We start from the raw sequence: 27,762 nt of genomic DNA, 5'->3' as shown, positions 1-27,762 counted from the left end.
TGTCCTCAAACAGCCGCCGTAGCTCGGCGCGAAATGCTTTGCGGCACACGCGGGGAAGCAGCTGCAGCTGGGCGGCGCTTTGCGGCGGCGCGGGGCGACGGCCGCTGCGAGCAGCGAAAAAGAAAACGTGAGGGGGAAGCCGCCTGGGAAGAAGGAGACAGGATGGCGGCGGCGTGGCGCCCCGGGCCAGCCGAGCGGGTGCTGACGGCCTCGCCCAACTGGTACTGCAGCCGCTGCAGCGACACCTCCCAGGACGGGCGCCTCTTCGGCTTCGCGGCTCGCAACAGCGTGTGCCTCCTGGAGATCCGCCCCTCCGCGCCCTCCTTCCACGGTACGGAGCCGGCGCCTCCGCTGCCTGCATCCTGCGCGGGGCTCCCTTCAAACTTCGGGCTTTTCCTTCCGTGCCCGAGTTCTCAGGGCGGGCTTCCAATTCTGGGGGAGCGGCTGAAGTAGAGCCTCCTTGTCCAGAGGCAGTATACCAGATACAGTACTTGGGATCCCTCTCTTATTTCCAGCGTGCCCTACAGTGCAGCAGCCCTAAGCTCACTTAGGACCGCATGCGCCTTTCTTTGCAAGTGTGGAAGGTCTCTGGTTCAGCCCCTGGGGGGGAAGTCCTGCCTGAAACTCTAAAGCCGTGGTTCCCAACTGGGGGGGCAATTTCATTTTTAAACGGGGGGGGGGCAATTCGAGAATGAGATTAACAGTGAATGGAATCTAGAATTAGTCAAACCGATGTGGGGAAGGGTAAGAAGCACTGTATGAGAAGACTGCATTGAATAGCTGCTACAGCAAGGGTTTCTAAGTTGTGGTCCATGAACTCTCTAGGAGTCTGAAACCAAAAGGTTAAGAATAACCCTACTAGAGCATTTGCATAATTGTGCCTCCCTTAGCAGGAGATAGGTTGTAACTTTTCACAAATAATTTTAAAATAAAAATTAAGAGAGAAGAGAGAGTGCAGAAGCTTTAAACATAATTTGGAAGTTATGTTAAAGTGTGTAGACAATAGGCCTGTGTTAATAATAAGCTTTGTCCCCACCCCCAAAAAAAATGCTTGAAACCAAACATTGCTTTATTTTACAGCCATAATGTTTTATCATCACAGGGGAGCTAGTCGGCCACACCGAAAGAGTTTCGGGTTTCTCGTTTTGTTCCTATCCTGGTCAGAACAGCTTCTGCGCCAGCAGCTCTGATGATGGAACCGTGAAAATCTGGGATACACAAACATTGACTGTCATGACTGAACATACGTTGCATCAGGTAAAGCAGTTGACTGCGGTGCCACTGTCATTTGACAAATGGAGAATCAGGCGGCATTCTCCAGGGAAACTGCTGCTGTTGTCTACTCTACAGAACAGTGTATACAATATAGCTTTCCAAAAAGCATCCATGTTAATCTTCTTTCTCAATTCTCTCCCCCGTCCCCAAGAATACAATTTCTGCAGTGCACTGGTCGCCGAAAATGAAAGACTTGGTTGTGTCTGGTGATGAGAAGGGAATAGTAATTTGCTACTGGCATAATCGAAATGACAGCCAGCAGTTCTTCCCAGAGCCCAGAACTATATTCTGTCTCACCTGTTCTCTGCACCACGAGAATTTGGTAGCCATTGGGTAAGTATACTAAGGCTGCATACATGATTTACTGTGCAGCTCTATATTAAAAAATCTTATTAGTTTATCCGGGAGCAACTCATTGGCACTTATTTCTTAGTAGACATACAGAATTGTGCTGTTAGATTATTTACTTGGCCCTGCAGAAAGAGGAATACAGAATAAATGAAATTCTCACAGACTTGAGTGATTACATGTTTCACTCAGTTTTCACCAGGGGAACGTAGATGAAACTACAGTAGTTTGATCATCAGTGCCTGAACTTAAGGACTCATCTCTGTTCTTGGCATTCCCTAATTCATGAATCTGTGGTTGCCTTTTTTTGCAATGACTTTTGCTTTTAGAAGATGCCTATAACACATGGGGGGCATTGGTAGAGAAAGAAAAAATGATTTGAGAGAAAATAATTTTCACATGTCACATTCTAGATATCCTTAGCAGAAGGTCGGCGGTTCGAATCCCCGCAACGGGGTGAGCTCCCGTTCCTTGGTTCCAGCTCCTGCCAACCTAGCAGTTCGAAAGCACATCAAAGTGCAAGTAGATAAATAGGTACCGCTCCAGCGGGAAGGTAAACGGTGTTTCCATGCGCTGCTCTGGTTAGCCAGAAGCAGCTTAGTCATGCTGGCCACATGATCCGGAAGCTGTCTGCGGACAAACGCCGGCTCCCTCGGCCTATAGAGCGAGATGAGCGCCGCAACCCCAGAGTCAGTCACGACTGGACTTAATGGTCAGGGGTCCTTTAAACTACAATGAAACTTTTCAGAGTTAATACATCCTGCCAGTTTACTAAGTGGTACAGGGTGGTACAGTTCTCACCTCATTTTCCTCAATATAGATGAAAAGCAAAAACATGGCAGAAAACTATGCCACTTTGCAAGTTGGTCATCTGTATTATGCCAGGGTTTGTTCAGATTTTGTGTCACATAACACTTCTAGAGATTTTTATTCACTCCATCATAAGGCAAGCATCCTCTTCTGGGCCAGGATAGTAAGCATTGCTCCAAATAACTCAAAGTAATTTTCTTGTAAACCACTTGGAGTTTTTACTGCAGGCAAGCGGTATATAAATTTTGGTAAATTAATGGTTGATTTTAGCATTCTGACAGACCAGGGAAACTTAAGGTAGCAACCTCATTCACACTTCACTTTGTAGCAAATCCAGTTAATCACAATGGGACTTAAGTTGCAAGTACTGTAAACATTCATGAATTGGGCAGCAGTGTGTGTTTGTAGTTCTTCATGAACTGTTCATGAGCTGTTCTTCATGTTCTATAATTTTTTATATTTGCATCCTCCCTTATTGGGAACCAATGGTTCCAAAGTCTTTGCACCAGTCTGTGGGAGGAGGTTTGGATTGGGTGGTGATGCCCCTTTGCCAGGCTAAACAGGTCACCACCAACAGAGTTTCTGTATCCTCTGAGTGGACTTCGAAGGGTAATGGCTGATCAGCTGATCTTTGGGTACATCAAGCCCCTTTGAAGGCACTTGCTGGTTACAGTGATCTCCTTTGAATGTTGACAACTGTCATTTGCCTGGCATCATTATTATGTTGGGTGGTTGGCAGTATTTTGTCCATGAACAGTGGGGAAATCAAGTATTCATTCCACTGGCTGCATCCAGTTCCCCACCCCTGTTCTAGACATATGTTGCTCTTTCTTTCCTTGTATAAGGTCCCAGGCCTCAGAGAGGTTAGGCTGGCCTCAACTAGAGCCAGGGCCTTCTCGGCTGCAGCTCCAATCTGGTGGAACGCTCTGTCACAAGAGACTAGGGCCCTGCGGGACCTGACATCTTACTGCGGGGCCTGCAAGACAGAGTTGTTCCACCAGGCCTTTGGTCAGGGCGCAGCCTGACTCCCTCCTCTGGCAACCTGCACAGAATTTTGCTTAATGGTTACCATCAACTTGATTTTAATTAATTTTTATAATGAAATATTTTCAGAATGTTGGATTATTTGATTGTATGATTATTTGATTGCTGTTAGCCGCCCTGAGCCCGGCTTCGGCTGGGGAGGGCGGGATATAAATAAAATTTATTATTATTATTATTATTATTATTATTATTATTATTAATGGGAGAGGAGGAATGTGCGTGTGGAGGAGGGACAGTAGACTGCACAAAATATTTATGGGTTGCATCTTGTACTGACTTAACTCGGTAAAGCATTATTGGTAGCTTGAGAATTCAGGCATCCCTCCCCTAACGTATGTCCTTTCTTTTAAGCTATAAAGATGGAATAGTGGTTGTGATCGACATCAGCAGAAAGGGAGAGGTTGTTCATCGACTGAGAGGTCATGATGATGAAATACACTCTCTGGCTTGGTGCCCTGAGCTTGGGGAGGAAGGTATATGTGGTCGACAAGATGACTTCCAAGGTATGTTCCTGCACATGGGGCAAAGGGATAGTGTTTGTTCTTGTGATCATCACCCTGTATGTATCGGGTGCTCTAAGAGCGCCTGAAGACTATGTAGAAGATCTTTCATTCAAAAATGAAGTGGTACTGTTTAACTTGATTTCATGGTACTCTTGGAAGAAGACACTGCTGTTGGAGGTGTGACGGAAGAGGCAGCTGTAACAAAAGGCTATTACTTGGCATCAGGAAGCAAAGATCAGACTATCCGTGTGTGGAGCTGCACCAGAAGCAGAGGTAAGTGTATAAAAATTTGATTTGTTTTTCTTTGGCAAGGCATGCTTTGTGTGTGTTTCTCAGTTTGCTTCCTTTGTGCATTACCATTTTGACAGTTCACAGCATAGTACTGACATGTTGTAACTGCATTTAGCACCCCTGACGTGCAATGTTTTGCTTCCCTAAGCAAGTATGACAAAACCTCTTCTGGTGCCATGTAATTTCTGGCACTGTTGTCATCCAAGACTGAGTGAAACATGAAGACAGAGCAGTTCCTTGGTTGAAGTGAAGGAGACTCTTAAACCGAAAATGCAATCCTTTGCATGTTCAGTCAGAAATAAGCATTCTGTGGGTTTTCTTCCTTCTAAGTGTGCAAGAAATTGAAACCTACTAAGTCTGGCCTAGCTAGTCCTAAGTTTTGGTGCCTTGTACTCCAGATAATCAAGGGCCAGGAGTTAGATTGGATTCTAAGAACTGAGGCAAGAACATTCATAAAGTTCCTGGTTATTCATAAGTGCACTTCAAATACATGTGAGGAGTCAGCTTTTCATTTTGGAAGGTGGTTGTTTCGAGCTATTCTCTCCCTTGTCCTGATATCAGTGGAGCTTGGCAGCACTTGTGGGTAAGCATGCTGTAACCATTCCTTCTGTTTCTGCAGTGGTAATGACTCTGAAATTGCCTTTTTTGAAAAGAAGAGGTGGAGGTGTTGAAACACCTGTGAAAGAACGCCTCTGGTTAACACTACATTGGCCCCCAAGTCAGCCCACACACATCTTATCCAGCTGCTTTGGGTGAGTACTAAATGCAATGCAACAGTAATAGAAAACTCAATGCGAGCATGGGATTTGGGAATAATTCCTTGGCATTCTGTAACCTCCCCGTTTCTAGAGACTTCCTCCTTTCTCGGCAGCCTGAGTCATATATAGAATGTGATGTGTGAAACTTGGTATGATGCAGTCTTTCCCAGTCTTAATGGAAGGATTTCGTGTATATTACCATTACCATGTCTAGTGTTTTTTTTTTTTTTTTTTTTTTTGCATGTCTTGCTGTTCTTTTCTTCACAGAGGTGAGCTGCTGCAGTGGGATTTGACTCAACATGGGAAGCGGAAATGGGAACTTCTGGGAGCATCATCCGAAGGACAAAACCACTCCAGGATAGCGTTCAATTTGTGTTCCTTGCAAGTAGAGGCTAGGCAGCTACTTCTCTCCATTTCAATGGACAGAGATGTAAGAACCACAAGTCTTTTAAAATACTCCAGAGTTTTATTGTTTTGCAGGGTTACCCTGCTAAGTTGCTGTCAGTAGCCATGAATCTGTTCCTAGCAAGCACCTATTCTAGGATTATGTAAAAGCACACAACAACTCTCCAAAATAATTACAATGGTAACTCTGGTTACGTACTTAATTCGTTCTGGAGGTCCGTTCTTAACCTGAAACTGTTTTTAACCTGAAGCACCACTTTGGCTAATGGGGCCTCCCACTGCTGCCGTGCTGCCGCCGCATGATTTCTGTTCTCATCCTGAAGCAAAGTTCTTAACCCGAGGTACTACTTCCGAGTTAGCGGAGTCTGTAACCTCAAGCGTATGTAACCCGAGGTACCACTGTATCCACGTATTGCAAATAACTCCGGAAGGGGAGGGTGCTGAATGAATTAATATGGTGTCTGTCAAGGGCATTTGAGGGTTAACTGTTCCCATAATTCACCTTGACTCACTTTCCAGCTTTATTGCCTCATTATCATTGTCTCTGGGCCTCCCATGATTTGCTCTGGTCTTTGCCTTCTTCAGCCTTCAGTTGTTAACAGCTCAGCTATCAGTGCAAACAACTGTCTGTTTTTTGTGTTACCTGTGGTTTTGGAGATTGTTTTCCCTCTTCTGAGAATTATTTTCCTTGATAATGTCAATTTTATAGAAGCGAAAAGTGATTGAAAGTCCTGTAATCTTTTAAGTTTTCAGCCGGGAAATGATCAGACCCAGCCTGGCCTCCCCCCCCCCCCTTCTTGTATTTTGTGGAGACAGGGAAATGATTTTGGACTGCAGGTTCTTAAAATTCCATATAGGGCCACTTAGTCATTTTTGGAGCATATATCTGCTCATCAGCACTGCTCCCCTTTTGTAAACGGCATGCTTCTGGAGAAATGTTTTGTTATTTTCCCTCCTAAACCTTTAACTCCCCAATCTCTCTCTTTAGGTGAAGTGTTGGGACCTGGCAACTTTAAATTGCTGCTGGACGTTGCCTTCTCTTGGGGGTTTTGTGTACTGTTTGGCCTTTTCCCCCGTGGATACAGGCTGCCTTGCTGTAGGAGTTGGGGACGGCATGCTTCGGGTGTGGAACACCACGTCTATCAACAATCACTATGATGTGAAAACCTTTTGGCAGGGCATTAAATCCAAGGTCACAGCTGTAAGTGTGTGCTTTGATGCGTCTCTGTTTTTTAAAAAAGTTCTTCTGATTCCGAGACTGATATTGGTAGCAACCTAAATGGGGGTACGACTAAAGCTTGCTGTACCAGGAATATATGGAAGCACCTAGAGTAGCAGAGTCCAATACCTGGCAGATTTGTAATAGCAAAAATAAATAAATTTTCTAAAATGGCAAATCTGATTTAAAATGATTGACTTTCCAATTAAAATTTTCGCCTTTTGATAACCTGACGAATGTGGAAAGCAGCACCTTGTATGGATATAAATGAATCCCAGACATCCACAAAATGTTGAAAGCCTTGTGGCTCTTTCTGTTTGCAGTTGGCCTGGCACCCAAAGAAAGAAGGCTGTTTAGCTTTCGGAACAGATGATGGGAAGGTCGGCATCTATGACACCTACTCCAACAAGTAAGAAATGACTTGGCTTTTGTTGGTCTGTGTGAGTTGGCAGATTATAACCAAACTAAAAAAAAAATTGAGGAAATGTTATAAAGGTGGGGGGGGGGAGTATTTTTTAAGGAGATTGTAGAAGTTGGATATGATAGAAATCTACAAAATTCACATTCTAAGGCAATAAAAGGAACTGTGTACTCCTGAAATGTCATGCCGAAAATATTTACAGATATTCCAGTAAACATAATTTTCTGAATAAAGCTTTGAATTTGTTTTGAATATAAAATGTAAACCTTTTTTGTTAAGCTGATTTACTTCATTTAAAGTCATAAGGTTAAAATCTGAGCAAAACTGACATTGGAAAGCTCACAGTGATTTACTATTCTCTGAATTGAGACTTGGCATAAAAAATTGCATAAGCAAAACAGAGCACCAACAGTCTCCTAAAATTTGCCGTGGAAGAATACAAAAGTATCTTGAAAAGTTCTAACTTTTGCTTCCTAACTTGCTTAGCCATTTTCACACTTTTATTTCTGTTTGCAATCTTTTTCAATATTGCTTTGCATTTTACACCACAAAGGTGTAAAATATGACACCCAAATTTTCCTTTAGGCCCCCACAGATCTCCAGCACCTTCCACAAGAAAACGGTGTACACGTTAGCCTGGGGACCTCCCGTCCTTCCGTTGTCCTTTGGTGAGTCTGGGGAATCCATCTAGGATCGCTGAAATAGCCTTTAAGAAGCTAACTAGCAGACAGTGGGGTGTCTATAGTCTCCAGTGTTAAGAACCAAAGCATAGTACAATACTTGTTTCCTCCTGCTCTGGAGGGTAGGACTTGAGGCAATGGATTCAAGTTACAAGAAAGGAGATTACGACTAAGCATTTGGGGGGGGGGGAGAGACTTTTTGACAGGAAGAACTGTTAGACAGTGGAACAGACTCCCACGAGAGGCGGTGGACTCTCCTTCCTTGGAGGTTTTTAAGCAAAGGTTGGATGGCCATCTGTCGTGGATGCTTTAGCTGAGATTCCTGCATGGCGGGGTTGGACTAGATGACCCTTGAGTCCCTTGTTCTATGACTTTTGATACATTCTATGTACTGTACGCCTGTCCCTGCATTTTCCAACATTACTGTGTACAAAGAAAAACAATTGACGTTTAAGAAATTTCTATTCATTGTGCCCCCTCTAAAAATGTTGCCACACAGTGTGAATCGTGAGTCAAAGAAATTGCCATTGCCTGTTAAGTATCGGGTGGGGCAGTAGTGCATCTGGCTTAATTCTTCAGTGATTTTGTTGTCATGGGGAGAAGAGCCCTGTTGCATTAATGTAAATCATTGCATGGGGTTTTGCTAGCAGGATTTAGTTAGTTGAATCCCATCCGATATGTTTTGCTAAGCTGGTTGGCATGCTTCTTTCTGCCAGTTGTATTCAAGGTGTCTGCTTTTAAAAAGACTAACCGGTTTAATTTCTTTGTTTCTCTCTTGCAGGAGGGGATGGTGACAGACCTTCAGCAACTTTGTATAGCTGTGCAGGAGAGGGGATTGTCTTTCAGCACAATCCTTGGAAACTTGGTGATGAAGCCCATGACATCAACAAACTAATCAGAGAAACTAATTCAGTCAAAGTGAGTAAGAATTTACTGGCCATAGGTGAAATTCACCTGTTAAAGTCTTCTCCATCTGTTCTGTGTTGTGCTCGTGGCAGTGCAGCCTTTGATACTGATGGGCTGAGTTAGGTGTGCTGCTGCTCAGGGAACCGAACAATTTGCAGTACAGTTTCTGAAGGAAAACAGTTGTCAGTTCAGCTGGAATTAAAACTGTGGGCCAGGAAGAGCCTCCAGGGGTTTGGGAAGCTGAGGGAGTCCAGAGGCAAAGAGGCTGAAGGAAGGACAAGGGAATGGCAGGGCCTCCGAAGACCTAGTATGCTCAAGTTCAGGAGGTGGAACAAAGTGATCTGAAAAGCAAAGACCTAAGAAAAGGATTGGGGTTTGAAACGTGGAACTGAAGAAAAGTGAAACCATGATTCAATTAGAACAGCAGGGAAATAGCGTAGGCATGAGGGGGAATAGGAATTGTGTACTACTAGGAGGAAGGCAGTGGGAAGGAAAGGGAGTAAAAAGATCAAAGGATTGCTAGGCCCAAGATTCCAGATCTGGAATGGGAGATGGAGGAAAGAGTGTGCACACAGTGTCATCGCCATGAGTGTGTATGGGGCTTTGAGGAAAGAGAACCATCTTTTCCTTCCTTGTTGAGCAATGAAGAATGAAATCAAAGATGTGGTGCTGGGAGGAAGGCAGCCACAATTGAAGTGAAAGCTGTGTAGGTTAATTGTAGGGACACTTTCTGGAAGACATCTTTTTGGTCTTCTGTACTCCTTTTTTTTGGGGGGGGGGGTCAGGCTTTATTCTAAATTTTAAACTATGGAATTTATTCCCACAAGAGCTAGTGATGACCATGAACTTGGATGACTTTAAAAGAGGATTAAACAAATTCATGGCTATTGATGGCTGCTGCCCTTGATGACTATGTATGTCTCTGAGGCAGGATGTCTCTGAATACCAGTAGCTGGGAAACTGCTGGAGAGGAGAGCTCTGTTAAGCTCAGGTCCTGTTTGCAGGCTTCCCATAGGCATCTGGTTGGCCACTGTGAGAAGAAGATGCTGGACTAGATCAAGCAGGCTCTTTTTGTGTTATTATTCTCTTTCCTTTCCAGCTTTCAGCTATTAAATTTATTATTAGTTTATTTGTATTTTATATAGCATTGCATGGATCAGTTGTTTTGTTGTAAGCCACTTTGAGCATGGCTTTTGTGTGTGTGGAAAACCAGCATACAAATAAGATTTATGACTGATAAACAAAACTTTGAGGTGTTGTTTTTCACTATATATTAAAAAAATGTTTTTGCCATTTATTTGATACATTGTGGACCATTTGGGGCACAATCTTGTGGAAGACAGCTACGTACAAATAGACAAATGAATGAATGAGAGGAGAATGCCATCAGCTGTCACTACAGCGCTATGACTTAGTAACCCTGAGAGGATTACTGCAAGAGCAAAGTAAGAGGCTGCTGGCGAAGGGGCTGAATTTCACACTTCCAGTTCTTAAGCTGCAGGCTGCTACTCTTGATTTCCATCCATCCCACAATTGCAAATCTGTTGTAGATTTAGCACACTTGAGATTCCAAACCTTCAATTACGAACTTGAGCAGATGTTTTAAAGACCTCCCCAAACCTCAGCACATCTGTCCCTTGTTGGGGCTCTCTTTCTGCATGTTGGGGCATTGCATCGTCTCTTGTGGTGAGGCTGCCATCCATTGTTCGTACTCTTCTGTAACCTATTTGCACAGGAAAGCCTGGATGAACAATTGACATGACTTTGGCTTCTGGGCCAGCCATGTGTTGGCTGGTGCTGGCCTGAAGCTTTTCATAGTCTATAAACACTCATTATTTAGTTTCAAAGCTATAGTGTGCGCCTCCTTCTTGGCGTGAGCAAATGTCCTTAACGCCATTCTGCCGAATTAAGGAAGTAAGGCAAGGAGATGAGAGGCCACAGAACAGGGGTAGAACAGAGAGGTTTTGAATCCCCCCCCCCCTTTTGGCTTGTGAGACAATGGCATGTCTCCTGAATTTTCCTGTTTACTTTTGTCATAGCATTCTACATTCAGGGAGAAGTTGCAGTTGCTTTATAGGTTCCACACGTATGCAGCAAGATGTATGGCTTGGAACTCCTTAACTGCTCAGAGGGGTTGTTTGTGGTTCTAGTTCCCTTATGGGAAGAACAGTCCAGATCAGTTAAATCCAACTACAAATGGAAAAACATAATCAAATGGTTTCAGGAGATTGTAGGAAGGCAGTAGTTATATGGCCACAAATGGCTTTTCTGCGCTGGTGTATCTTGTGGCAGGCCATGTTGGCTGACTGAAATTGTTCACTTGTGAAAATTTGTGCAGGAATTTTATGGATTCCCCTCTCTTAACCCAGGCAATTTTGGAAGAAACTGATTTTTCTGGATCCATTTCAGTTGGGGTTTAGGCCTGATTTTGGTACAGAAACTGCTTTGGTCGCCCTGTATAATGACCTCTGTCGAGAGAGAGAGAAATGAGGGAATCATGTCCCTGTTCTCCTCAACCTCTTAGCAGCTTTTGATACCATCGACCCATGGTATCCTTCTGGAGCAACTGTCCAAACTAGGAGTGGGTGGCACTGCTTTGTGGTGGTTCCATTCCTACTTGGATGGTCATTCCCAGCGGGTGTTGCTTGGGGAACGCTTTTCAGCCCCATGGAACCTCCAATGTGGGGTTCTGCAGGGCTCAATCCTATCCCCTACATTGTTTAACATCTACATGAAACTGCTGGGTGGGGTTATCTGAAGGTTTAGAGTACGTTGTCAGCAGTATGCTGATGACACTTGGCTCTATTTCTCCTTTACATCTGCAGGTGAGGCAGTGGAAGTGCTGGACCTAGTGTCTTGTCCCAGTAATGGATTGGATGAGACCCAACAAACTGACACTCAATCCAGATAAAGCTGAGGCACTGTTAGTGGGTGGTTCTCTAGACCAGATAGGTGGGAGATCACCTGCTCTTGTTGGGGTTACACTTCCTCTGAAGGAGCAGGTTTGTAGTTTGGGGGTCCTCCTGGATTCTTTGCTGTCGCTTAAGGCTCAGGTGGTCTTAGTGCCTTCCATCAGCTTTGGTTGGTGGCCCAGCTGTTAGGACAGGGATAGCCTAACTACTGTTGTCTATGCTCTGGTAACTTCAAGGTTAGATTACTGCAATGTGTTATACGTAGGGCTGCCTCTGAAGACAGTTTGGAAACTTCAGCTAGTGCAGAATTCAGCACCAGGTTGCTCACCAGAGCCAGATGGTTTGAGCATATTACGCCGATCCTGGTCCGATTGCACTGGTTACCAGTTAGTTTCCAGGCCCAATTCAAAGTGCTGGCTTTGACCAATTAAGCCTTAAATGGCTCAGGGCCGCAGTACCTCACAGACCGCCTCTTTCCATATGAACTTACCTGGTCCCTGAGATCATCTTCTGAGGCCACTTCTTTGTGTGCCTCCTCCTCGAGAGGTCAGGAGGGTGGCAACATGAGAACGGGCCTTCTCTGCAGTGGCTCCCTGTCTGTGGAATGCTGTCCTCAGGGAAGTTCACCTGGTGCCTACATTATCCACCATTATCCACAGTGTCAGGACTATTGAGGTGGCTCTCTACTTCTTTGTCTATTTTATTTTAGCACAAACTACCAGCACACACAGAGATCAGCTGGAAACCAGATGGCAGCATCTTGGCTATTGGTAATGAAGATGGGTATGTACTAACATTTAAGTTCATGCTAACTTTATATATGCAGTAGGCATTGTGGGTTTAAGGTCAGCACAGGGTGTACTTAACAACCTTCCAAATCTAACTTAATTTTAAACATGACAAAAATAGAAGTGGCTTACTTGGACATACTAAGCTGTTTAATTTTCATTTATTTTTTTGCTAGCCTAAGGAGTTGCATATATTGTATTGGGAAGGCAGGTGGCAAACATTTTTGTTTGCCACATTATTCAGCTTGTTAATTGATCATCTCTTCCTTTCTCCCCCTCCTTTATTTTTAATATTGCAGTTCTATTGAAATACTTCGGGCTCCTGACTTGAAACTCTTGTGCACCATCCAGCAGCACCACAAGCTCATCAATGCTATTCGCTGGCATCACGATCATGGGGCACAGCCAGAACTGAGTTACATGATAGCTTCTGGCTCAAACAATGCTGTCATTTATGTACACAATATCAAGAATGTCATAGGTAACTCTTGCTCACGCTTTTAGAACCTGCCATCAGTCACTCTGACAGCAAACTGGCGGTGCTGCTATTTCTCCTCTTCCTGGGCATGTTGGCTCCTTCGTGGCTTCAAACACTAAAGGATTCTTCCTTCTCCGTTTGTTTGAGCAATGCTCTGTGTGTATGTGCGTCATTGCACAGATCTGCTTTTATGGAAGTTTCAAGAGATAACAGCAGCTAAGTCTGGAAACCTCATTTTTTGTGTTCCTGTAAAACTATTTTCTCAGTGAAGTTTGGCATTCATGGGAGATTTCTGAAAAAACTGTAAACTATATGATAAAATTAGCCTTAATGTTAGCATGTTGTCTTGGATTTGGGGGGGCCACTGGAACTAATGGGGTAACGGAGAACTGAAATGATGACAGTAACACAGAACTAGCATGTTCAGGAGCTGATTGCGCAGTCAGAGATCCTAGATTTGACAGAAATTAGGTTATGCCCAACCAAAATCGTGATCCTGGTCTGGTAATACCTGCTCGGATGAAACCATGAATCTTGGTAGATTCAAATTTGCTGAGCAAATAGGATGCAAGGAGTATATTGTTATTGAGTCACCATTAGCTTTGACCAGGCATAGGCAAACTCGGCCCTCCAGATGTTTTGAGACTACAACTCCCATCATCCCTGACCACTGGTCCTGTTAGCTAGGGATGCGGCAAGTTGTAGTCCCAAAACATCTGGAGGGCCGAGTTTGACTATGCCTGGCTTTGACAGTACGCTTTGCTTCCCTTACGTTGTGATGGTTGCATTTCCCCCCCAGTATTGTGTTAAATCCACTGAAGTCAAACTCTTCTGGAATTCAAGCATTAATATTGTTGCTGTCTTGAGAGAACTGTGCAAGAAAACTATCCTTGGGAACACATTACTTAACAGCACATTGGTGTGTATGGCATTAGCCATTGTGACAGAAGATTTCTAGAGTGTGGACATGGGCTACTGTTCCCTTGTGCTTGCACTGCCGAGGGTCTCTGACCAAATAACATTGGCACCTTTAGAAGCAATTTTTATTCTCTGACATGCGTTTAGGAACATTTGTCCGGCTGCTTCCAACACCATGTATTTTGTCTTTAGAAAACTCTCCAGAGAGACCTGTGACAATAACTGAACCTTTCCGTACTTTGGCGGGGCACACAGCTAAGATTACTAGCTTGTCTTGGAGCCCACATCATGACGGGCGGCTCGTATCTGCTTGCTATGATGGCACTGCCCAGGTATGATTGTGAAAGGGTTGTGATTTTTGTACAGTTCTTCCCTCTGCCACCGCTAATTGAATAGGTAAGGGATTTAGGGATGCCTATTTTGCTTCCCTTTTTAATCAGGGAGAGTTGTATCTTGAATAGTGGCTGCTTTTGCTACATTTTGTACAGAGAACGCATTATGTGTTTGCTTTGTTAGGTGTTAAGGAGGCACTTGTGTAAATAAATGGAGGCAGCTGCCATGAAAGGGTCCTGCTTTAGGATATTTTGTAGGTGAAATCAGCACTTTTATAGACGGGTGCATTCTTGTATTTCGTCTTTCTTGCAAAACATAAGTAATAAGAAAAAACAACATAAGTTTCTTCCTAAGTGTACAGTGGTACCTCGGGTTACATACGCTTCCGGTTACATACGCTTCAGGTTACAGACTCTGCTAACCCAGAAATAGTGCTTCAGGTTAAGAACTTTGCTTCAGGATGAGAACAGAAATTGTGCTCTGGCGGTGCGGCGGCAGCGGGAGGCCCCATTAGCTAAAGTGGTGCTTCAGGTTAAGAACAGTTTCAGGTTAAGTACGGACCTCCGGAATGAATTAAGTACTTAACCCGAGGTACCACTGTACTTTGGTGTATGTGTAAATATAGAATACAGGAAGTGTACTTTTTTTTGGGGGGGGGGGTACACACACAAAGAGAGGAAACTGACCTTGTACAAATATGCCATGAGCAAAAAATACCAAATTAAGAAAAATGGGATGTGGGTGAAGAGAATGCCTATACGGATAGGAGGCCATCTTTGCACAGACTCTGTTGGAAGTGCTGCTTGCTGTACTCCAAAGTGGAGGGGTCTGGAGACTCAGATGCGCCTCCTCTGAGGTGACCCAGTTGCATTAGCCTTCTTACTGAAAACAGGAAAAGTTTTGACTGCTTTTCTTAATGAGAGGTTATGTTTACAGGTTTGGAATGTTCTGAAGGAAGAGCCTTTGCACAACTACAGGGGACACCGGGGCCGGCTGCTTTGTGTGCAGTGGTCCCCTGTGGAAGCGGACTCCATTTATACTGGAGCAGACGACTTCTGTGTTCATAAATGGGTAGCTACAAAGCAAGAGCACAGCCGCCCTCCCCAAGGTCAGTAGATGGCTGATATGTTGACACCAGGGGGACTAGGAAGGGGGTGAGGGGAAGTAGATGCATTTGCTTCTGCATTTAGTTTAGTGTTTCTCAAACGTAGCCCTGGTGAGTGTTCCTAAGTCAGCAGGAATTGAGGCCTCATGAAGTGTGATGAAGATGAGAGCTCACCTGGCAGCACAGACAGAGCTCCAAAGAATGATGGTGAGCACAATTCATCAGTGCAATTCGTCTGGTGCACCCTCCTTGAGTGAGGGTGTGTGGCTATTCTCCTAAGCGCATTTTGAACGCACACAGCTCTTATTTTCAGGACGTTTCTGTTATTTTGTAGGTAAGAAGATCATTGAATTGGAGAAAAAGAGGAACACTCAGCTCAAACCAAAAGCCAAGAAAAAGAAGAAGCCGTTGGGAAAGGTGCCTTCAATATCGGATGTAAGTGACTGGGTGAATGGTGGTGAGAACGCGAAAGAGTCTTTCTTAGAGGAGAATGGCCTGTCAGACCAAGAGGGAGAAAAGGAGCAACAGGAGCAGGATACAGTTGAGAGGATTTCCATGGAAGGTAACTACTTCGTTTGTACGTTTTCTTACACCATCTGTCCAAAGATTCCCCAGATCTTGTTTAAAGAACAGAAGGTCCCTCTCTGGTCTGCAAATGGAACTGTGGATATAATCATTTTCATAGTAGTTCAAAGAGCGGAGATTAACTTTTAAGTGGTTATGAGAATGGTTGTCATCTTCATTCATTTTATTTGAAATTTGAATACCGAAAACAAAGTAGGATGAACTCTTGACATCTGACACAAGTAGGATCTCTAGGCTCTTAGTTTCTGTAGCTCTGAAATCAGACTGTGTTATCTTTGAGGTAAACTAAACTGAACTGGAAGTTGGCCTACACTTCTCAGCTCTCTTACACTTTACCTGTTTTTTAACCAGCATTGAAAGCCAGAGGCCATGAAGTATTTCATAGGAAATAAGAAGCATGTGAACATTAGTTCTATTTTGCCCAGCTTTTATTTATTTATTTATTTTGAGTTTCTGTTTCCATAGCATGTATAAAGTTGGCCATTTTTATGCTAGACATTATGCAAATGTAGTTTTGTTATTCACTGTAGTTCATAAGGATTCTCCAGTGTGTTCACCGCTTGCCTGTGTGACCGATATTCCAAAACCACCTGTGATCCACAAGACCCCGCTTGTGAGGAAGGATCAGTTTAAACCAGGTAGGTATGCATCCTGTAGGAGAAATCTAGGGAGGCTACATAGGATGGGGACATGTTAAGCCTTCTTTGCTTTAAAAAGGAAATACATTTGCTTGTATTACTAATTGTGGTTTAGTGCACCTGACCGTCAGCCATGCTGCTTGGGGCTTATAGGAGTCCAAAATACCTGGTGAGCACCAGGTTAGGGAAGGCTACTTTAGCTCTCAAATAATGGTACTTTATGGTAGGCAAACCTGAGGTTAGTTATTCCCATTCAGTGAATATGTCAGGATGCTGTGCCCATAAATCCTGTCCAGTGTGTCTTGGAAATGAATTTCTTGAAGCCTGTGGCTAGAGATTCCCACTTGTAGCCTAGAACGATATTATGGCAACTCTTCTCAGGATCAGATTCTTCTATGAAGAGGAAAAAGCCTCGCTCCATCCTACCTCTCAGCACATCTATGGACCATAGGTCAAAAGAAGACCTGCACCAGGACTGTATGAAACTAGCAGCTTTCTTGCACTCCAAAGGTATGGGCAGCAAATTCAGTAATGATGGCTACACTTGACTGTGCTCAGCTGAAATGTGTGTGCTGTTAAATAACATGGGTTGAAAATATGCAAAGTAGGCCAGGGTGTCTTTAATAGAATACATATGAAACAGTAAATTGCCATTCCAGAGATTAAGCAGAAAAATCTACTTGTGAACAAAAGGACATCAAACTGAACATAAGAAGAATGTGTGTATGGGAGAGCCTCAGTCTGAGTGGTCATCTGGAATCTATTCTTTGGGGGGCGGGTTCTTAAAGTAATTATGGTTTTAGGCCGCAAACTTCTCTGAGTTCTTTGTACGTTAATAGTGCTTTATAAGTAATCGAGAACTGTAAAACTACTCAAAATATTTTACCCTGTCATGAGGAACATAAATGTATATGTGAAACAGAAGGTGATTTTGTTTTCTTTCTTATAGCTCAGAATGAAGATATATCCTCTTGTTCAAAGGATCCTATCCATTTGGGGCTATTCACAGACAGACCTGCCCTGTACAGAATGATAGAAGCAGAAGGTTAGTCCTTGAATCCTAACTCAGGTTTTCGATGTTGGTTTCTGCTTTCCTTCACTGTGCAGCGAAAGGGCTTGTCACGAGACAGGTGTTTACATTCCACAGTCTGTACTGTTGGAGTTTCTCACGGGAAAGGGAGACTGGATGTGACGTACACTGGTTTCCTGTTTTTCACTGTTCTTTGCAGTTTCACTTTGTGATTCTCTCCGAGCTGTCGAGGAGAGAGGATGCATTTTCTGCTCCGGCAGAGGCAAGATGTCTTTCTGTAATATACCAGCTTTGAACTATAAATAAAGCAATATAGAGTATGCAGCACGTACTCCTCATCCTTCTGCTGGGCACGGGACTCTGCTTTAAACCAACATTCCCACCTTCTTTTGGGGGGGGGCGGGGGTGTGAAAAACATGGTGGGATATCTAGATATTTGTGTGGCTGTTTAGTACCTAGTGAATCCATCAAGCTTTAACCTTGAAATAAGTGGCTCCTCTGCATTCCCTTGTATGCTTGTATGACAAATTGCCTAATATTCATTCCAACTACAGAAAATAAGGATGGTGTGGGTAGGGTGGGTGTTTAAGGAGCTGAGGTGGCAGCATGGTCTCAAAATTTCACCAATAAACTGAGGACCTCATAGTAGAAAGCCAGTATAGACATTGTGTTCCAGCGGTGACTTGAATATTTTATCGTTGTTTTGCTGTACGCATTTTTCCGTTCTCCTTCTGTGACGCTAACCAGGGAACACGTTTTGTTTCCCACAGGAAAAAGCCACTTGGAGAATGGACACCCGGAATTATTTCAGCAGCTCATGCTGTGGAAAGGAGATCTGAAAAGTGCTCTTCAGTCCGCTGCAGAAAGGGGAGAGCTGACAGACCAGCTGGTGGCCATTTCGCCAATGGGTATGTTTTGATATCCCTCACCCCGAAAGAAACACCTGCTACTTTGCTACCAAGCAGGCTTAATCCAGACACAGCAAAACCAGGCTACTCTGAGGGCTTAGTGGCTGGACTCCGGAGAACAGAATAATTCTAAAGTGGTTTCCTCCCCCACAGTTAAGAATCCTGCGTTATCTTTACACTACAAGACAAGAATGTTTTTCCGTTCTTGTAGGAAGTCCTTTCTTGTCTGTGTTCACTTCATTGTTGTATTATAATTTTGCTGTCACTGTTTCAGCTGGCTATCAGACCTGGGCATGGACTGTAGAAGCCTTCGCAAAGCAGCTCTCTTTTCAAGAGCAGTACGTTAAAGCCGCGTCCCATCTCCTCTCCATTCATAAAGTGTATGAGGCTGTGGAGCTGCTGAAATCACACAACCTTTTCAGGTTACTATACTCCTGTTGTTTTGATGGGTTACAATGTAGAACATCCCCACGCCCAGGCCGCTTAAAAACTAAAATACATTAAATCCTAGTTATTAAAAGTCCTGGGAATAGTTAACACTCAGATCCATTCCTTCAGTTGCATTTATGGATATGTAACAAAGGAAAATGTATTGCCAGATAAATCCACAGCTGGCAGCCTTGTAAGTGGCAGTGGACAAAGATGGATATCAAGTCTAGCGCAAGGATGTAATAAACGGTTGTATTAGAGCTGCATAAGGAGCTGATGTAGTTACTTTTCTCATTTTCAATAACAGCAGACACTGTATTCTATCCCACCTGGTAAAGAACCTGGCCCAATTCACACATGTGTTCAAGCCCCAAAAGATCAAGTGATTACTTGCTTGTACATGAACCATTGCAGATGAATGGTCATAGATGGGTCATATATGCCTGTTACTACACAGATGCAATCCTTCCAGTGACAGTAATTCACACGTACATGAAAGACTTGCCAACTTTTGTGCAATCGTGCGATTTCTCTACTGATGTGCATGTGTATGTGAGCCTGTAAAGTTCACAGATAATGCAACAGTGCTACAAGTCATTCAAGTTAGACTGTTTCTGGTTTAGTGAATGCCTTGGCATCTGAATGAAGTAGAATCAATTCATGATCATTGTTAGGATCAACTTCCTTTTGAAGGAAATGGAAGCATGCTCGTTTTTCCTGTACATTAGTGTGGTGTATCTAAATGGTTTTCTCATTTTCTCCAGGGAAGCCACTGCAGTTGCCAAGGCTAGGTTGCGTCCTGAAGATCCCGTTCTGAAGGATTTGTACACCAGCTGGGCAGCTGTGCTGGAGAAGGACGGCCATTATTCCATGGCAGCCAAATGGTATTGGTGCAAGCAACATTTTTCTTACTTTAAATCAGAGCTGTTTTGAACCTAAGAGCCAGGATCTCCTAAATAATTTGGTTGTTTTGGAGAGCCTTCCTTCCAACATGAGATGATGGAGGGCACAATCATTTAATTGGTGCAGTACTGTAGAACTGTGATCCACAGATTTTGGAATGTGACAGCCAGCTCAATGCTGTTCACTTCAACCTGATCTTTGCCATCCTCAATGTGATGTGTAGTAATGGCCATGGTGAATATTGAATCGCTTCCCTTCAGCTGCTTCGTAGGCAGGGGTGAGGAACCTGCAGGTCGCCAGACGTACTGGGCCCACAAGGTCATTTTTCCAAAACTCCAGTCACCTGCACCTGACATCATATGCAAGGTAGAAATGCCAGCTGCAGAGAGCAGGATGGATCTGATGCATGGGGAGTTGAATCCTGCTCCGTTCCCTCTAGGAATGTGTGGATTGCCTCAAAGTTTCAGCAAAGAGCACTAAAATACATACCTCTATTCTGATTGCTTCTTTTGTTCAGGGACATCAGTCCTGCTCAGTTGGGTCATGCCAGCCAGTTCCCACCAGGAAATGCTGCATAAAACAAGAATGAATTCCCCATGTATCAGTGATGGGCTGGAGGAGTATCTCCCCCCACCCTGGGTGGGCCAACTTTTGATAGGTGTGTAGTCCTGCTCACCTGTCAATAGTTGGCCCATCAAGGTCAAGGGAGATAAAGATTCGCCCCTTTCATGCCATAAACGAACCTGGGTCTTAGCAGGATGTCGCAGTGGTGGTGCTGGACATTGTTTGTTTGTTCAACCAGCTTGATTCACATATGTATCTTAAATCTGATTTTGACCATCAGAATTGGACAAGCATAAGCAGTCATCTTAGTGTTCTCATTTTGAGTCACCCAGTACCCCCTGAACCAGTACAAATGATATAAAAAATCAGGTACCTTGATATAAAATCAGGTACTTCAAGAAAGTGAAAATGTTTGGGTTTTTTTTCATTTGTGAATTGCTTCCCATATGTTTTAAAAATAAAAACAATTTCAGATTTGGTACAGATGTAGACTGGGATAAGAATCTCCATTTATAAACCTTTCTAGAAGAGGAAGGCCTTCATCAAGTGCTATAAAGATAGTAAGAGGGGGCACCTGCTGGGTGTTGCAGAGGGTGGGTGCTGCCACACTGGGTCCAGTTCACTGCAGTGTGCAGAGATTGGTTGGGTGTCTAGAGGGAGAGACATTCATTTAGGCATCCTAAAGCTGCTGTAGCACTTTGCAACCAGAACCAGCATGTTGAACTTAGCTTGGTAGTGAGTCCAATTCTTTCAGCAGTGTTTTAACATGGCATTGATATTCTACTCCAGTCAGCAGTTGAACCACAGCGCCTTGCACTTGTTGTTTAGTTGTTTAGTCATGTCCGACTCTTCGTGACCCCATGGACCAGAGCACGCCAGGCCCTCCTGTCTTCCACCACCTCCCGCAGTTTCATCAAACTCATGCTGGTAGCTTCGAGAACACTGTCCATCCATCTCGTCGTCTGTCGTCCCCTTCTCCTTTTGCCCTCAATCTTTCCCCAAGATCAGGGTCTTTTCCAGGGAGTTTTCTCTTCTCATGAAGTGGCCAAAGTACTGGAGCCTCAGCTTCACGATCTGTCCTTCCAGTGAGCTCTCAGGGCTGATTTCCTTAAGAATGGATAGATTTGATCTTCTTGCAGTCCATAGGACTCTCAAGAGTCTCCTCCAGCACCATAATTCAAAAGCATCAATTCTTTGCACTAGATTAGACTTAACTTTTGACTTGGGTGGTTAAGTTGCCTTGAAACAAAGTGTCTGCTGGTGAAATAAGAGTTTCTTTTGTTGATGGTTCCCTTTCAGTTACCTGGGAGCTGCCTCTCCCTATGATGCAGCCAAAGTGCTGGCTAAAAAGGCCGATACCACCTCCCTTAAAGCTGCTGCTGAGCTGGCTCTGATAGCTGGAGAGAAAGATCTGTCAACGATGTTCTCCTTCAAATGCGCCCAAGAACTTATGTCTTCCAAGAATTGGGTTGGGGCACAAGATGTCCTCCAGCAGCATGAGAGTTTGTTGGTCAGTGTGTGTTACTCCTTTTACTGTTGCACCATGGATGACTCTGGAGTTGTATCACCTGTTCAGTCCTGTGCATATTTGTTCAGAGGGAGATACTGGTTAGCTTTGCAAGCCCAAGTGATCATTCCTACTCAGGGTAAATGTGAAAAAGTGATTTCTTTTTCAAAAAATCTGAATTTTAAAAGTGCTCTTTTTAATGTATATTGTGTCATTTAAAATAATTGGTTTAAACAGTATATCTCTTTGTAATTCAAAGAACTTATTAAAGTCTACCATCTTAATTGCTTGAAAACAGAATCCATGACTACAAATAGAGTTAAAGCCTGCTTTTTCATGGAAAAGTTATCAATAACACAACTTATGAGATGAAGTATCTCAAATGTGACAACAAGTTATACAATACATTCAACCATTCAACATGGTAATCTACTTCTTGTTTCAAGTAGAAACGCTGTTTTCACAACTATTAGCACTTGCTTCTGAAGTGTTTTTTAGTTTAGACACTTATACTTCATGCAGTTCTCCTGCTTAGTTGTTGTACGTGTATATATACAACTAGAGCCAAACAGAAATCCTTAAGCTACAATCCAGATACATACTTACTAAGGAGTACTCTTCATTCAATACAGTGGTCTTATTTTTTCCTTATTGTTGTAAAATCAGAATTTCAGTTCCTGCCATAGGAAAATTCTGCTAATAGAGCAGGAAATACCTTCATTATTTAAGTTTCCGATAAAATATTCCTAACTCTCCCAAGAGACATTTGTATTTGTGATGTGACATGTACCTTTCAGCCATATAACCCCATTGAATACATTGCATCAAGTTTTACAAGAAACGTTCTGGATTGCTTTTCCTTTTCTGTTTAAATGAATCGGTCCCTGGGTCTCTTGTGCCTCCTGACTATGGTTTTAATCTATAGGGACAAAGGCTGGTGTTCTGCGTCAATGAATTGCTCCAAAAGTGCCTTACTGAAAAGAATCTGGTAGAAAACCGAAGCCCATCCCTACCTTGCTACCACAGCTGGACAGTGAAGCAAGACTGCTCTTTCACAGAAATGGTGGCCGATGTGTGGCAGAGCATATTTGGTGTCGATACTGCTGAGCAGTCCAAGAACCTGCTTGAACAGCTGAGAACTATTGAGTATCCTCCCGCTACTAGCCATAGTCATCCCAGGCAGGTAATTTGTGTGTGGGCTCTGCCTGTATGGTCTCTCTGAATTGGAGAGAAGGGTGAGGAAAGGTGATCTCACTGGCATGAGTACAGTGCAGGATTAATCATAGCTCTTATCCATGCTTTGCAAAATGGGTCAAGAAGTTAGTGCTGTAAATCCCCATTTCAATCAATCCTACCTGGGTGGATGGAGCAGCCAAGTAATTTCGTTGTCCCCGAGAGGGGGCAATGACAATAAAGATTTATTATTATTATTATTATTATTATTATTATTATTATTATTATTATTATTATTTTGTTCCTTCTGTATTTAGGAAAAGTACTGGTAGGGCGACTTTATGCTTCATGCTGTATGCATTGTGTGCTTTGAGAGAGAGCTTGCATCAGTTTTCTTGACTAGCGTGTTTTCCATCATTTGGCGTTGTTTGCTAGGCAGGGGCGTCTTGAAGGAGTGAGCCGAGTGAAGAGACTCTCATCTCCCAAGGACTAGATGTCCCACTGGGCATTCAGCATCCTGTTGAATTAAGTGGGACTTGCTTCTGAGTAGGCAGGCATGGATGTTACTGAATACCAGGCTGGTTCTTTGGTTGCCAGCCCCTTAAATTAATGGTGCAAGCCTTCACATACTGTCTACTGTGGACAGGCTTACGTGATAGAAGTTCATGGGGTAGAGAGACAGCTAGACAGATAGAGCTTCATTTCCTGCTTCAAAACCCTATTTTTTTTTTTGGTAAAAACGGTGCTTTTAAAAACAGCCCCTGTGATCACCACAGCTAAAAGCATCAAGCCACTTTCTACAGCAGGGGTGGCCACCTTTTTTTGGTCCACATTGACTGACTCACGGTCAACCAAAGTGTCAAAGTCCACACTCTGGAGCTCCCAGGTTGCCACCAAATGCAAACTTCACTTGCTAAGGAGCAACTGGGGGCATATTTTAAGGCTCTTTGTTGTTCTTTTGGAGCCTGTTTCACACATGACATCACATGACACTGGGTCTGGGGCAGATGGCTATCACTCAGGGGGAGGAACCAACTTGCGGAAACCAGATTAAGACCTCTGGTGGGCCTGATTTGGCCCATAGGCCAGAGGTTCCCCATGTCGGATCTTCAGAAACCTTTTGTCCCTCCCACCCCACCCCCCTCTCTCTCTAGGTTTTGTTCCATATTTCCCACGATCTCACACTGGCAATTCTGAGCCATCAGACTGCTTCCTGGGAGGAGACAGTGAAAGCCACTCTTGGAGCTGTGACCCGTAGCTACGATGCTGGAAACTTCAGACTTATGCAAGAAATCTGCAACCTCCTCCTCCCTACAGGTATAAAAACTCATCCCACATTTAGGTCAGTTTTTATATAAATCCATTGGAACAGATCAAGGGTTCAAGCCTCCCAACTTACAAAGTTCCTATCCAAGGATGGTATTCTGGTAACTTTCCTATAAGAATTTTGCTTTCTTGGATCCCGTCATTGGCACCTTTGTCTTCCTTTTATTCATTAAAAGGGCATAGTTCAATTTGTCACTTAAGCAATATTGAGCAGAGGCTACATTTGCATGTAATGGGAAGCAAAGGTTCTTGGGTTAAGAAACCGTACTCTGCACGCAACCATATTCGTCCAGCTTTGATGCACATTGATAAGCAAACCAGGAAAGGGATAGCTGTGTTGCATCAGAAGCTAGGACCATGAGTTTGTATCCATCTCAATCATTGCATACACAGAACATCTACTGTTGGGGCATCGGAACTTCCCCTGTGAGGGCACATGAAGGAGGAGAGGGAAGGAAATTTTCATCATGCTCACATTATTTAGTTGGATACAATCCGTGACTTTTTGCCCTCTTACACCACAATCCGTAAGCTTAGCAGGGAATTAAATATAATAGATTAACAAAGCAGTTGTACTGAACTGTTGAAAAGGAGAGGACTGCTTACGTCGTCCTTGTTCTGTACAGTATGCAGATTATGGATAATCAGCGCAGTGTTCTAGAGAAGTTCTGTTGTGTAAACCAAGGCATTGTTTTAAAAAATAACTAACATTCCACTCTGTATCTGACCCTGATTAGGCTGGCATAGTGAGGCACCTACAAGGCCACTTCCAATGACACTTCTTGTATTTCATTTCCACCAGTCCAAAGGGAACTGGCCTCTGCTTAGTGACGGGGATGTCTTCTGTGTTCTACTTCTTTTGGATACTATTAAGTTGGAGCTTTGTCACAGATGAAAAACTGGGAGGGTATCTAGGAGGAGGAAGTGCTACATTTAATCACCAGTCATGTAGTCCCTCCTGAGTGAACCAGGGCAAGCAGCCCATCACATGGCTGCCTTCCTCACTGTGCCAGCCTAGAAGGTATGGTAAGTGAACCCATGTTCCTTTCCAACTGTGCATATATTATGTTTTGACAGGTTGCGCTCATCTAAGAGAGAAGCTGGACAGCACAGACTTGCAAAGCATGGCAGCCTGCAAAAGCCTGGAGGCATTTGTAGCTTATGGGCAACTATACGATCTCTGGTGGAACCCGGAACCTGTGGATTTTCATGTCATGGAACAACCAGGGCTGACCTCTGAGGCTTGCACTTTTGAGCTGCCCACTCCTAGCCAGAGTAACATCGAAAGAGTCTCGTTGCCTGAAGAAACTGAAGTTGAAGATCTGCTTTCAAGAGGGCATAACAATTGCACACACTCAGAAACTGATTCAGTAGCCAGCTCAAGCCTTTTAGTGCAAAGACAAGCAAAACTGAGGGGCTGTAGAGTGCTCCTTTCAGAAGAATATGCTGCAATCCAAAGTACAAAGAGAGAGATCTCTAGAATTCAGCAGACTTTGGCAGACATGATCAACCAACATCAGAAAAACAACCTCCACCAAAGTGCCACCAACAGCCAGGATTTAGCTGAATCCCCAGCAAGCCAGAGTCAGAAGTAAGTGGTGCATTTTAGTGATGATGGTAGTGCTCAAAGCTGGCTGTGGGTTTTTTTTTGCTTCAGACAAGTTTTTTTGCTTCAGACAAGTTGCTGCATTGCTTCTATAGTGGTATTTATTATACGGATGTCAGTTTCATAATGTTTAATGACACAAAGTTATCAAGCCTTGCAATCACACTTTAATTTCTAAGTTAAAGCGAGTGGTAGGTTGGGAATATTTAACTTTTTTGTATTTTTGAAAATGTGACCTCTTAAAACTTCTTTACAGTAAGGAACAAGTGAATGAACCAGTTTCTCTGCTAGATTTGACAAAACAGCTAACAGAAGCAAATCAGAAACTGGCAGAGTTCCCAGATAGTATAAAGGTAAGTCTGACCTTGTTTCCCTGCTTTACTTAACAGCACAAGCTTGTAGGAAACCCAGCCAGATGGGCGGGGTATAAATAATAAACTATTATTGTTATAACTTGACAGAAGGAAATCAAGAGATTTGGGTCTCCTTGAAGACATGTTTGAAGATGCTTGTTTTGTTGTAGCAGTAGGTGGCTAACCTGTGGCCCTACAGATGTTAAGATTCAATTTCGCCAGGGAGAATAGGAGTTGTAGTCCAGCAACAGCTGGAGGCCAAATCCTGTTTTTTACAAGATCAGTGTGGTTTAAAAAGCTGCATAGCACTCGTTTCAAGCTACCCTTTCAATGATGTCAATGACTGGTTGGCAAAACAGCTGACATGTACAGCTTCAAGTTGGAAAAGTGAATGAATTCTCAAATATGTGACCCCAGAATATACATGTGTGATAACCTATGAGCAAGCGAGTTATGTTCACCTGAAATATGCAGCAGTCATCACTGAAGATACCCATGCAGCTGAAAAGCTGCTTACTGCAGCAGCACAGTGCAGCTTTAAAATATTGTGCTCTTTGGAATAGCACTAAATCTGGCAATGTTGTTATATTGATCGTATAATGCGGCTGGGAAATGTGGTAAGATATATCACCTCAGCTTGGAGTTATACATAGGAGTTTCTAGTGTGTAAAAATACATTTATTTATTTTTCCCCAGGTTTCTCCCTTCCCCGACGTACTTGAGTGCTGTCTTGTTGTGCTTCACATGAGTGTCCAGCACCATGAAGTAGTTCCAGAATTACAGGAGAAGTCATTAGAACTACTTAGAAAATACAAAGGAACTCACATTTGTAAGGACGAAATATGTCTCATTCTAGAATGGATGAACAAGATACTTCTACATAGTCATGCCGGTCCGTGAGAGCTTTCTGAAATAATGTGCAGAAAGAAAACCCAACCTACCAGAAGTATCCATTTTTTTTAGTGCTGTCAACTTATTTTCTATTGTGAGGCAATACTCTGTGGAAGTATTCTCTAATGTACATTCTCTAATGTACATAGTTTCTATGAACTTTCTGTGCACAATTGACCAATAAAGAATAGTATATGTTCTAAAAATGAACTTTTTTCATCACTGCTTTTATAAGCAAATTTTGCAAAGATTTGCAAAGATTAGGATGATACAAAGCACAGCTGACCACTCATCATTGCAACCTTGTGAAGGTATCTTACACCAAAAGTAGGGTGGGGAATAAAGGGGGGGAAATGCATGGATGGTGCTAATTGTAGTATGCATATCAATTCATCTTGAGTAAAAGGTAAGGCAAGATATTGTTGACCTCCCCTCAGTATACCATTTTCTGTAAGTACAATGGTACCTTGGTTCTCGAACTCAATCCGTTATGGAAGTCTCTTCGACTTCTAAAACATTCACAAACCAGGGCGTGGCTGATTGGCCCCGGAAAAACAATGCCGAAATGGATGTTTGGCTTACAAAAAATGTATGCAAATCGGAACACTTCTGGGTTTGTGGCATTCAGGTACCACTGTACATTATATTTGCCACA

General features: G+C 43.4%; 1 protein-coding gene across 2 annotated transcripts; it reads left to right on the top strand.

Moving 5' to 3' along the window:
- The first annotated feature begins 18 nt into the window (after positions 1 to 18).
- Positions 19 to 27,317, top strand: GEMIN5 (gem nuclear organelle associated protein 5). 2 transcript variants are annotated; one of them, XM_028718349.2, is made up of 28 exons: positions 19 to 331; positions 1,103 to 1,257; positions 1,427 to 1,608; positions 3,829 to 3,980; positions 4,143 to 4,253; positions 4,891 to 5,023; positions 5,297 to 5,459; positions 6,423 to 6,635; positions 6,977 to 7,062; positions 7,660 to 7,742; positions 8,536 to 8,672; positions 12,282 to 12,355; positions 12,660 to 12,841; positions 13,949 to 14,088; positions 15,026 to 15,197; positions 15,529 to 15,756; positions 16,310 to 16,417; positions 16,799 to 16,927; positions 17,367 to 17,462; positions 18,218 to 18,355; positions 18,630 to 18,777; positions 19,549 to 19,668; positions 21,551 to 21,761; positions 22,684 to 22,941; positions 24,086 to 24,248; positions 25,335 to 25,848; positions 26,120 to 26,216; positions 26,913 to 27,317. In XM_028718349.2, the coding sequence occupies exons 1-28, from the start codon at positions 34 to 36 to the stop codon at positions 27,114 to 27,116; spliced, it is 4,695 nt and encodes a 1,564-aa protein (XP_028574182.2). In that variant the 5' UTR covers positions 19 to 33; the 3' UTR covers positions 27,117 to 27,317. The 2 variants fall into 2 exon arrangements, with proteins under 2 accessions (XP_028574182.2, XP_028574181.2); XM_028718348.2 differs by having other exon boundaries at positions 4,140 to 4,253.
- The last annotated feature ends 445 nt before the right edge of the window (positions 27,318 to 27,762 follow it).

Source organism: Podarcis muralis, chromosome 2 (genome assembly GCF_964188315.1).
Source record: "Podarcis muralis chromosome 2, rPodMur119.hap1.1, whole genome shotgun sequence".
NCBI classification, from domain to species: Eukaryota; Metazoa; Chordata; class Lepidosauria; order Squamata; family Lacertidae; genus Podarcis; species Podarcis muralis.
Note: the sequence above shows the minus strand (reverse complement) of the source record. Positions and strands in the feature narration are given on the sequence as shown.

Bases quoted from the DNA above. Each gene is read 5' to 3' on its own strand.
- GEMIN5 (XM_028718348.2), top strand. From the start codon at position 34: ATGCTTTGCGGCACACGCGGGGAAGCAGCTGCAGCTGGGCGGCGCTTT. The intron at 7,743-8,535 runs GTGAGTCTGGGG...TCTCTCTTGCAG, and splicing joins CGTCCTTCCGTTGTCCTTTG to GAGGGGATGGTGACAGACCT. The intron at 21,762-22,683 runs GTCAGTGTGTGT...TTTAATCTATAG, and splicing joins AGCAGCATGAGAGTTTGTTG to GGACAAAGGCTGGTGTTCTG.